Here is a 12,453-nt window from a genome sequence, read left to right on the forward strand (position 1 = left end):
TTAATCTTCCGTCTCGCCCCAGAATGCAAACTCCAAGGAGGCGGTGATTTTGGTTGTAGTTTTACTCCTGACAACTACTTCTGATGTAGAGTTTAAGAGACTTGGGATCATGATTTGGAATTTAGCCCATATTCCAGTGTTTCCCAAACTTTAAAAACAAATGCCCCGCATTAACACAAATATCTCAGCCTCCATATTGCAAAGGGCCTTCAGGTAATTACCAGGATCATGGTCTCACCTATGCTATTTGTACCAGTCAATATTTTGTTGTTTTTTCTGTTCTATGGATTACAAAAGTAGGTGTTTTTTGCATTTTCAAGTATAAAAATTATATTGACTCATGCCTTTTCAAACTACACCTGAGCCCTCTATCTCCTCAGGGAGATTCTGATAGGCCTCTCGAGGGGTCACTTACCCCACACTGCACTGAGTCTGACTAAAAATGATGGGTGCTTCTGTAACAGTGCAGTGTGGCCTTCTCAGTTCTGGGTGGAGTTGAGAAATATGTTAAATTTGGAAAACAATATTGTTCACTCCAGACAGAATTTTCCTTCATGAGCAAAAACTTCATGTATCTAAAACCATGTCAAAAAGTAGATAAATGCAAAGAAAGCAAAGGCTTTGATAGTATGAAATAAAAAGGATTTAACATACAAGGCAGAAAACTGAATGAATCTTAATAGGACTTTAAACAGGTTACCTTCTCTGCTGTTAATATAAAATCTAGGTATAAGCTTAAAATATGATGGCAAATGGTTCACCAAACTGAGAAGTCAAATGGCAAAATGACAAGCCAATGAATGAGACTTTCGGCCACAAAAGACTAAACCTCAGGTGAGGATACATAATGAGGAATGATGACCCAAGGTCTCTGGACATGTATCAGTTTATTTTTGAAGTACGTCATTCTATCCAAGGCAGGTATTCTCTGAAGGGCCACAATGGTCATTGAGACTTGGGGCAGTAGAGAAACTTACACCAGCGAATGGAACATAAAGGGACTCTGCTTGGCCTTAGGTGTCTCTTGTTTTGGAGTCATGAAACTTAAAGAGAAACCCAACAGAAGTATTATTGCCCCCTCTCTCTTCAAAGAACTAGTTTGTTATGTCATAGAATAGAACCCACACAGAACCCTTTGATGTTTCTATTCTAAGGTCTATTCTTTTTTTTTTTTTTTTATTTTGAAGGAACTAGTCTATAGATGTGCATTATATCCAGTTGACTGATGTTGTTGAGTTCAACTATGTCCTTACTGATTTTTCTAAGGTCTATTCTAATACATGGGCTAGTATGAGCGGGATTCTGGTATTTCAATAAAAACAAGATGTTTAGAGATTCAGAACCCTATTCCTTCCTCTTTGTTAACCTTCAGTTCCTCTGGAGTTGCAGGGACTAGGTTTTATGGAGGTTTATTTGAGGATACTAAGAGGCTGCTGAGGCAGTAATGGGGAAGATTCTGGCTTCTCTCGTTGGGGGTGCAAGTCAGCTCTAAACTATTTACTCAGAAAAGAGGGGAATATATTCCCACACACCAGATGTGCACGGCTCTCAGGAATGATGGGATCCTTCACAGCACCTGCACACCGTAGGTCTTCAAAACAAGTCTGCTGAATGAATAAATAAGGACCTCAGTCCATCAAAAATCAGCCTAGATAAATTCAGAAGATTACTGCACGCTTTCCAGATGGTTTGTTCTGTGTTACTGAGGACTCCTCACTTCTGCTATTCCCTTCCTAATAAATAGGTGAGGTACAATAATTTTAAATGAGAAGAAATTCTTACATCAGTGAAAAGGTAAGGTCACACAAAGAGTGGACAGGCTTCTTGTGGTTTATTATTTGAGTTATTTCCAAGCAACAGCTACAAAAGTTCTTAATTTTTATAATACTCTTGATAAGAAAATAAAATTTAAATAAAAATACATTCTCAACAATACAACATGGTTACACAAATTCACTACATTAAGTTTTGATAACTTACATTTTCAAACTGGACACTGTAAAAACCAATATTTACTAGCAACATTAATTTCCAAGTTAATAAAAATGGAAGCAGATAATATCAATCAATCAAGACTGGCAATTTAACTCTAGAATGAGTCCTGTATTTTTCACATACTGTAAGGACACCTAAAAGGCTTTGTAGCATTTTGTCTTTACAGGATGTACCATTAGAACAAATTAAAGGTGCTTTTACTTAAAAAAACAAAAAAAAACAAAAAAATCTGTCTTCTAAAACCTGGCATGAATGAGCCTTTCTGACAAATGAATGAAATTAGGCTTCAGAAACAAAAACAAAAGCCACATCATTCGTCATCTTTTTTTGTACAATAAGGAAAGCCTTGTTTTGACACTTAACCACTACCCGTGATAAACATATTTATTTTCTTTGGCAAAGAAAATAGTTCAATTTGATAAATTATATTCCTGGGAGTAAAAAAATGTTGCTATTGCCCATTATCATATTAAATGAATATTAAAAAAACAAAGCTAAATAAAGAACAAAACAAACAATAACAACAACAAAACAAGCAACATACCAGCATAATTTCAAACGATAGAAATGGCTAAACTAAGAACCAGAATTGGCATTTATGGCAAGAGTTTCTCCATATCATCCTTTTCTTTCCTTCGTGGGGTTTTCAGGGTTTTAGGGTAAAGTGAGCTGCCATGTATTTTTTTCAAGTTTAGAAAAGGCAGAGAAAGCAGATCAGGTAGTAAAAATCAAAGTACTCATAAGTAACAGCAGAGGAATGAGGAGGCCCTTGGAAGCAAGTAAGTACCTTGGTTATTTTGGGGTCCCACTGACGTGGTCTCTTATTTCAGAAGACTTTCAAAGAAAATTTCATGTCATATTACCTGTTTTTAGGCTGTGCCAAGGTGGTTATTAATTCCAGTCAAACTGGCTGTTTAAAAAGTGTCATGTGAAGAAAATAACTAGTAACTGAACTCTTCAAATTCTGAGTTACGTATTCACACAGCCTTGGTCCCTTTGAGAACGCTGTGATCTTTAAAAACCGTCATAACTGAGGGCTTAACATTAGAAATATTAGAAGAATATAACTAAAGAAGCCACTAGAGAGTAATGAGTGGTACCTGGCAATGTTCACATGGCCTTTCCAGGCAGACATTCAGAGACTCTTAAAATGAAATTTCAATCTGAATGAAATTCAAAAGTGAGAAATTTATTAAATGGTAAAATTCTTTCACACTGATGAATCAGTGTAGTTTATGGAATCTACAAGCTCATAAAATTTAAAAGACTTTTCAAACTTGTCTTTAAAATGGGCCAGGAATGACCTACCATAATGCAGACTAGGACTGATTCTTAAATAAAACCAACTGATTTTTACAAGTCCTTTAGAGACCTGTACATTAGAGACATTGCTCCGTTATAATCATTTATGGAACAACTTTGATTGTGTGCCAATGGTCTTTAAAAATAATTACCTAGTAACATTATAATTTAAAAACAATTACCAATAACATAATTGGCAAAGTGTATCTTGAAATATAGCTTATGCTCAGGGAAACAAAATAAGCACTACTAGCTAGATTTACATTAATAAGTAATCACAGTTTTAAACAGAAACATGTAAAATACTCCAAGGTTCAAAGTACCACATTTAGAAAATGTTTTGAATTTAAAAAGACAGAAGAAGAGTACCATGGTTTTTAATACTGATGAAGCAAAGTGCATCCCTCTTAACTTCAAGGTGGCAACTTGCTTCGATTGCTTATTTACAGTTATGATTTTAAGGATAAAAGTAAATTAGGGAAAAATAGGATTCGAACAGTTGCTTGCCCAAATTCCATTTGGCTAGCAGGCAATAAGAAAACAGCAGTGAAATATAAACATTTTCAGGAAAGCACTATTTCTAGACTTAAACACTGATCATTCAACTGATCATAAAGATTAGATACCACGGAGTATCTAAAGTATAATCTGGGGTGGCCCAGATGAGTAAAGTGCGCCGAGTGACTGTCCTCGAGTTAGATCTCACCTCACGCTGGCAGGAGGGCGTCCTATGGTGGTGGTCCTTATAATAATGGAGTAATGAGTGAAGTCGAGTGAGTTTACCACCACCTTTTCCCATTGTTTACTTTCTCTTCTTTTTCAAAAGTGAAGTCCTTAGAAGTCACATTAACCTGAACTCTCAAATCAAGAAAATGAGTACCTGATGTTTAAACAATGAAAAAAATTTAGTGGTCTCATTTTATTTCATCTGCCGTCACTCATCCCAAATGTAAACAAGATGCAGACAACAGTACATGTTCCCTGGTTTCTCCTATCTGAGTTCTGTTTGCATCATCTCTAAACAGACAAAAGATCTACCAGCTTTCAAGGATACTCTGGCAGGTTTCTAACATTTCTGTCGTTGTTCCTAATGTAATCTGTAACGACCAATGGACCAAAGGAGATTTTTTTTTTTTTTTTTTTTTGAAGAGGGAGGGTCTAGATGAACTAAATGGAAAGCTCTGAATAGTCATGGATTGAAATATTCCAGTAAAACACAATGTTGGCAGTATAGAGCAGGCACTAATGGTAGTGAAAAGTCCACAGAACACAGAGTGTTACAAGAAGAAATGGTTTCTTGCTATGGAGGAGTTTCTCCTTTTGTTACAAAGCTTCTTTAGGAAGATTCTTTCTATTAAAAAGAAGTTGCAGAAACATGGCTTTCGACATGTAAGATATGAAGGGAATCTTGGGTTTTAAATTCTCTAGGAACACATCAATACCAGGATTCCCAAACAGTTAATTTCAATTATTAAATATTAAATACAAGGTGAATGCAGGTGACTGACAGTGAAGCCAATGTTCATTCTTAAATACTATGAACAAAATATATGATGAATTGAAAAAGTCCAACAAAAATAATATTTTCCAGTTCTTCTGAGTCAATTGGTCAAACTCTTAAAATGTTCTCCCAATAATTGGATTTTCCCTAGAGAAAAATAGAGAAAATAAGATGAACAAATAAAATATTTAGTACAAGAAAGATTGGTATTTTTTAACAGAGGAAAATACAGCTGGGAAAGGGGGTGTGGGTACAGGGGGAGTGAGTGTGGGTGCAGGGGGAGAATACTATTTAAGAAGGATGGTCAAGCATTGACTAGGCCCTCATATGGAAACCTGCCGGGGCTCCAAGAAAACTGGATTACTACTGTTGGAAGAGAACAAAGTATACTAATGTATAAAAGACAGTATTAGGATGCTTACACTAATCTTCCTAATGTACTGAGCCTTCTATCTAGGGAGAACACAAATATTTATACCTGTCAAACTGATTTTTATTGTTTATAAAACATACATAATTATTAATCCACATAGGTTAAAAAAAAAGTTAAAACGGCGGGGCCAAGATTCAAAGCCCCCTCATTAATCAGCTGTATGACCTTGTGCAAGACGCTTAACTTCCCTGAGCCTCGGTTTCTCTAGCTGTGAAATGGGAATATAACCCTGTTGGGCTGATGTGAGGGTCAATGAGAGGGTGTGCACTGTGGCAAACACTTAGTTGCTGCTCCAAGAACCATCTGTCCCTGTCTACCTCTGTGCAAATCGAAACCTGACTCTAGCGCTAGTACTGGGCAGGGGAAGCTAGGGGTAACTCTAGACAAGGTTTCCTTCCTCTTGAGGAGGAAATAGCTTTTTCTGCCTCTGGCTGCTATTATTAAAAATGTGGGGCTCTGAACTATTGCAGCCCAGCTGTGACCATGAGGGGACAAGTTTGAGGAAGGCAGAAATCATCTTGTTGAAGATGGCTGAGCGGCTGGATTGTCCTTGATGACATTGTTGAGCTGAGCTAACCAACTGTAGAAATCAGGACTTAATTTGTGAGGTAAAAAATTTCCTATTATTTAAGCCACTTCAATTGGGATTTTCTGTTACTTGCTGCTAAACACTATCTAACTGATGCAATGTAAAGTACTAGGCACAGTGCCCAGTGGTAAGGAGTAAGCTCCTTAATAAACATTAACTCTTGCTGCTGTTTCCACCAGTGTCCATCTGCATCTGAGATGGATCCAAAGCATCACCTATAAACTACTTCCAGCACTACGTAGCTGATTCTTTTTTTCTAGTACTTAGTATGTATACAGGTACTGTAAGAGATAAAGAAGGAAGAGGATCAGCAAAACAAAACAAAAACAGAAAACTACTAAGTATTCAATTCAAAGATTACATTGGAATATAACATTAAAAAGTGATGACAAAGTACTGCATCAATATAATGAAATGATACCAGAACTGAAAAAGACAAAGATCCCTGTATGAGTGGCCAGGGAGATTCTTGTACAAGAGAAAGGTTCTGAGCCAGTTCTGAAAGACAAAGGTAAGCAGGAGGCCTGCACTTCCGGTGTGAGTACAGGGTAGCAGAGGCAATCTCAAACTATGTTGGCAGATGTTTTAAGTATCTTAAAAATACTTACTTGCTCCCATATTTTGCACTACTTGATCTTTTCTTCCTATACTTTTCATGAGGTTCATCTAGCTTCTCTACGACGCTTTTTATTTGTTGAATTGTCTTAAAGGTTGTTACAGAATCCTCGATTACAAAGTTAGAATAGTCATCAGGCTCTTTCTGTGGTCCTTGATAGACTGCTATAGTTCCACAAGCCTCTACAAGAAGCAGTAAAATCTCTGATCAGACAACTAAATTCATTAAATGTAATTTGTATTAATAGTATAAATAAGAACTTTTCAAGGGGCTCAAGCTGGGAAGATCTCCCCTGGAAATGCATAGATAACCAAAATACATACATTTTATTAATTATGATAATCACATTTATTCAAAAACAGTATTTTTACTTGATGAATATCTATGAAAAAGGCTCCCTTTGGGAGTTTGTCAACTTTCATATAAGTAACATTTTGGTAAATCTATGAGGTATCTTTGACTTTAAGAAAATGCCAAAGCAACACTTCAGGCATTGGTAATGAAAGATCATGGTTACATAAAAGTATTTTAATTGTATAGTTACCTTCCATTTTCTGCAGCTTAAGTAAACTGAGGGTAAAAAGGGAATAAATTCTTTCTGTTTCTCTGTCTTCATCAATATCTATTTGGATGTCTGCAGGGACACCTCTATGGTAAAAATGAAATCAAAGACATTGGAAAAATATCACTTTGTTAACATGCTAAAGACTTTTGATGGTTTGAGACTGAAAATAGAACCACAGAATTTTGCAGAAGGAACCTTAGGAATCTAGACTAATTTGATAATTAAATAAAATGGGGCCAAGAGAGGTTTGGTCATTATGCGACTCTAATCAAAAGGAAGGGAATTGTAAAGTGAAATCACTTTCATTACCTATGCTTCATCCCATTACTTTTTAAGTCTATAGGGCTAAGCCCTTCTTCCTCGGTATCTTGCTCAAGCTTGCCCATCTATTTAAACATTGCCCTTTTTTTTTTTTTGACCTGTGCAACCATGATTTATTTGAGAACATTTTCACTGCCCCCAAAAGAAACCTGTATTCATTAGTACTCCTCATTCCTCCCTCCCTCTAGTCCCTCACAACCACTCATCTACTTTCTGTCTCTATAAATTTACCTATTCTGGATACTTTATGTAAATGTTATCATACAGTATATGGCCTTTGTGTCTGGCTTCTTTCACTCAGCATCTTTTCCAGGTTCATCCGTGCATGTATCCGGACTTCAATCCATTTTATGGCTGAATAATATTCCATTGTATGAATATAACACATTTAAAACATTGCTTCTTTAATCAAAAAGAAACTTACGCAGTACATGGCTTGCAGCCGAGAGCGTTTTCACTGGTCTCCAGACAGCAGAGCCAGTTTCCGTTTAGATATGCAGAGGGATGGTAAGAACTGAGCCTGTTCTGATTGCATCGGCTCACCCTGCAGAGTACATCTATCCATTCATTAGCTTCCACACAATTATTTGCCTGGACATAGAGTGGTTTCTCTGTGTGTATCACTTGGAACATCTTCATAGGCAATTAAGACAAAAAGTTAGTGACAGAGTCTAAAAACCAAACACAGTACAAAACACAAAAAGGTACATAAGAGAAACCTAGTTTGCTTGGCTAGGTAACTGTTGCTTAGGTATCTTATAAACTATTATGTTTCAAGCAAGTTAGTCCCTGGGACTGTCGAGTCACATGGTATTAAATGGTACAACAGAGTATAATTTTTAGAAGTCACACAAATCCAAAGGAAGGAACTAGCATATAATCAGGAATAAAGGGACAGAATTTCAGATGGAGGAAAAAAGTATGAGTAAAGACAAAGCAGTGGGAAAACAGAGACAAGGAAATCATCTTGGTTGACTTGAGCGTATTGGTATGTACTGAAGGGTAGGAGAAGATAAGGTTGCACAGACTGGTTGGGACTATATTCTTAAAGACTTGAATGTCAAGCTGAGAAGTTTGAGAATACGCAAATATTGAGAAAAGTACCTTTAACTTAACAGGGGAGGCAGACTATATAAAGCATCAACAATAATGGACAATTTTAAGACAGATTTCTAGCCACCGATTATAAGATATTAATGATTAATAACAAATACTAAAATAAACCTCTTTTTAAATTTCCAGCTAAGTAATATATGTAGTTTAAAAAGCTTTAAATTATGTAACTTACATTTTTCTTGTTGAAAGAGCTCTCTTCCAGTTTTTCCACAGCAAGAATGTTTTTCACTGGAATCGTGTAAATTGCATCTTTGCCTAAATTATAAAAGAAGTAGGATAAAATTAAAATAGTTTCCATCAGAATTACAGAGGTGAGAGGTTAACTCTATAAGGTTTAAGATCATTCTCTTGATGGTAGGTGTACAAGAAACTTACAGATTTCCAAATGGTGCATATATAAGTATCCTTTGTTTTATGGAACAAATGAATTTTGATTGTTTTCTATAATGTGACTCCCTCTTTACTTTTTTAAAAATAAAATTAAAACATTTTCAAGGAAAAATGGAATAAATCTGATCTCCATGTAGAAAATAAAAATGTTATTATATTTGTAACACTAATTATGTGGGGACTGAAAATATACTTAGCAATAAAGGTCTACTCAAACCTTGCGGAGACATGGAATTTTCTTTCATGTAGTTATTAAATAAACAATGAATCTGACTGTATCTAAGTGGATTTTTCTGCTTTTCCAATCAAATATTTAATTAAGGAATTAACCCTCAGAACAATGATTTGAAATTGAAAAATTGTTCATTACTATCACATAATGGCTGGTCAGCTGACTAGAGCTACCAAATTTACTCTAAGAGATACAGGAAATAAAAGTAAAATTTTATTTGGTAGATCGAATCATTAACCTAATTTAAGAATTTGGGGACTTCCCTGGTGGTCCTGTGGTTAAGAATCCACCTTCCAATGCAGGGGATGTGGGTTCGATCCCTGGTCGGGGAACTAAGATCCCACATGCCACGGGGCAACTAAGCCCAAGCGCCACAACTACTGAGCCTGCATGCCACAACTGGAGATCCTGTGTGCCGCAACTAAGACCCAACACAGCCCAAAATAATAAATAAATATTAAAAAAAAAAAAGAATTTGGAAATTTGAGTTTTCTAAAAGAGCTTCACAATAAGGTGGCATGAGGATACAAAACATTTCAACTTACAATTTACTTGAGAATAAACTACATTCATATAGTCATAGAAACTATAAGAAACTATAAGCAAATATATTTATGACTTTTTCTGGTCATTTTGTAATGTTGTTCTTAGAAAATCAAAGCCTCGCTTCCCCTTCCACCAAACTTTGCTTTAATGACATGTGGGTTGAAGTGCTGGAGGCTAATACCTTTATATTTTATATTATCCATGGATTAATGTATAGCTTTTTGGTCAAACACACTAATTTGATTAATAAAGGTTTTCTTTCTTGAACAGAGAGGTTAACAGAGTATTTGCTAAGCCTGGTTCCTGATGTAAAATCTAAAATTTGTGTAATTCAAGAAGATGTGATATACAATTTTTTTAAAAGATAAAGTCACTTAATTCAACTATCATACACTGAATGTTTACTATATACCAGACACTGTCCTGTAACCACTTGGGATACAGGAGTAAACAGAATGCATAAGGCCCCTAATGAAGTTAAGCATTTAGGTCTGGAAAGACTGACGAAAGACAAATATTAGGTAGAGATGAATGCTATAATGACAACAACCCAAGGCGATATGATAGAAAGTAGTTGGGAAGTTACTTTAAATGGGGCAGGTAGGGAAAACTTTTCTGTGGAAACGACATTTAAATTCAACAAATACAAATTATATATACATGGGAAAATAAGAAAAGACTATCAGCAGTCTCCTGGGAGCTAGCTACAAGATCAAATTTATGAGGAGGTGGGAAGGGAGTAAACTGGAAGAAGCCACAGCCCAAACCACACGTAGGAAAAGACATCTGTAAAAGGAGGACTGGTTTAGAAAAGCTTCAAGCCAGAGTCCATGGACAGAGACAGTTGGCGGGGCGAGGGGGAACACACTCAGACACGTATCAGGACGACTGATTGGTACGCTGCATCTGGAACAGCTGGGTCAATTAGGTCCTCACCGCCGCCCTCGCCCCGCCACCTTGTGCTAAGCAGCAGTCAACAGAGGCATAGCCCCAGGCTAAAGCAGTAAGGATGCGTACTGGGCTGTAAAGCAGGGCTGCCACAGGTTGTTGAAAGCATCCACGCCAGAAGACAAGCACTAGCACCCTTGCCCCTCAGCAGCTCCTCCTGTCCCTCCCTCGAAATCACTGGCTGTAAGCTACTGAACACTCAAGCAGGTAAATGGTCTGTAACACAAAGATGAGCAAATCGCCAAAAAAATCACCAAACAGATGAGGAAAATCAGCACTCTGGAGGAGACACATATACAACAAAGAGAATAACATCTGAGGAAATCAGGGGTATAATAAATGAGGGGGCAAAAGAGACATGTCTTTCGGTACCAATCTACATGGGGCACCACAGAGATTCCAGAGAATTTAAAAAATTTGCAGGAAGTTTCTATCTTTAGATTTGTTGAATACACAAAAGCATGCCCATATCCTAGAACTGCTGTATTTGTTCATTTCTGGACAATACAGCATATGTAGAGAAAGTGCACTGCTCCAGGCACATATGATGTTATTAGAGTTAATTTCAGTTGATAATGTTAACTGGAATGAATTGCAAGGTGAATTAGTAAAATGGAAGATTTTACTGAGGACTCTCTAAATATATAGTACAAAAGGGCAAAGAAACAAAGTAAAAATGTTAAGAGCCATGATGGATGAATTTAGAAGTTTTGATATCTGTCTAATAAGCATTCCAGAAACAGAACAGAAAGTGTTCAGAGTAAAATTACCAATGAAAATGTCCCAGAGATAAAGGTATAAATCTTCAGATTGAAAGGATCCATCAAGTGCTAAGCAGGATGGAAGAAAGGTAATACTTAGACACTGGGCAGTAAAATATTAGAGCCTGAAGATTAAAGAAAAGTCCTAAGAGTTTCTAGGGAGAAGAATCAAGACTAAGAATCAGAATGACATCAAAATTCTCAGCAACAAAGGAAACGAGCAAACCATGGAGAAGTATCTTAAAAGTTCTGTGGTAAATGATTTTAAATCCGATCTAAATTATCCAAGTGTAAGGGTAAAATAGACTTTTTTTTTTTATATGCAAGGACTCAGAAAATTTATCAGCCCTAATGCCTATCTGAAATAATTCCTTGAGGACATACTCCTGCAAAATAAGTAAGAATTCAGGAAAAAGACAAGTACGTTATATAAAACATAGTGCTGGGCAAAGAAATCAGAAAAATTGATAAGCATGGTTAGAAAAATCATTAAAACATAAAAAGGTAAAAGAAGAGAACCTCTAATGATTAGTGATGTTGAGCATCCTTTCATGTGTTTGTTGGCAATCTGTATATCTTCTCTGGAGAAATGTCTATTTGGGTCTTCTGCTCATTTTTGGATTGGGTTGTTTGTTTTTTGATGCTGAGCTGCATGAGCTGCTTGTATATTCTGGAGATTAATCCTTTGTCAGTTGCTTCATTTGCAAATATTTTCTCTCATTCTGAGGGTTGTCACCTCACACCGGTCAGAATGGCCATCATTAAAAAATCTACAAACAATAAATGCTGGAGAGGGTGTGGAGAAAAGGGAACCCTCTTGTACTGTTGGTGGAAATGTAAATTGATACAGGCACTATGGAGAACAGTATGGAGGTTCCTTAAAAAACTAAAAATAGAACTACCATACGACCCAGCAATCCCACTACTGGGAATATACCCTGAGAAAACCATAATTCAAAAAAAGTCATGTACCACAATGTTCACTGCAGCTCTATTTACAATAGCCAGGACATGGAAGCAACCTAAGTGTCCATTGACAGATGAATGGATAAAGAAGAAAAAGAAATGAAATTGAGTTATTTGTAATGAGGTGGTTGGACCTAGAGTGCAGTGAGTCAGAAAGAGAAAAACAAATACT

The 12,453-nt window shown here is 36.4% G+C and overlaps 1 protein-coding gene across 3 annotated transcripts in view; it reads right to left on the reverse strand.

The window, feature by feature from the left end:
• Positions 1-3,522: 3,522 nt before the first annotated feature.
• Positions 3,523-12,453, reverse strand: part of RASA2 (RAS p21 protein activator 2) — a 114,263-nt gene continuing 105,332 nt past the window's right edge. For 2 of the 3 annotated variants that reach the window (XM_059920192.1, XM_059920191.1), the window contains exons 20-24: positions 8,611-8,693; positions 7,747-7,955; positions 6,981-7,084; positions 6,429-6,618; positions 3,523-4,945 (exon numbers count right to left, since the gene is read on the reverse strand). In XM_059920192.1, the coding sequence (XP_059776175.1) occupies positions 4,915-4,945; positions 6,429-6,618; positions 6,981-7,084; positions 7,747-7,955; positions 8,611-8,693 (617 nt within the window). In that variant the 3' untranslated portion in view covers positions 3,523-4,914. Of the gene's footprint in view, positions 4,946-6,428; positions 6,619-6,980; positions 7,085-7,746; positions 7,956-8,610; positions 8,694-12,453 lie in introns of those variants that run through there. The other variant, XM_059920193.1, reaches the window with a different exon arrangement.

Source organism: Balaenoptera ricei, chromosome 4 (genome assembly GCF_028023285.1).
Source record: "Balaenoptera ricei isolate mBalRic1 chromosome 4, mBalRic1.hap2, whole genome shotgun sequence".
In the NCBI taxonomy this organism is placed as follows: domain Eukaryota; kingdom Metazoa; phylum Chordata; class Mammalia; order Artiodactyla; family Balaenopteridae; genus Balaenoptera; species Balaenoptera ricei.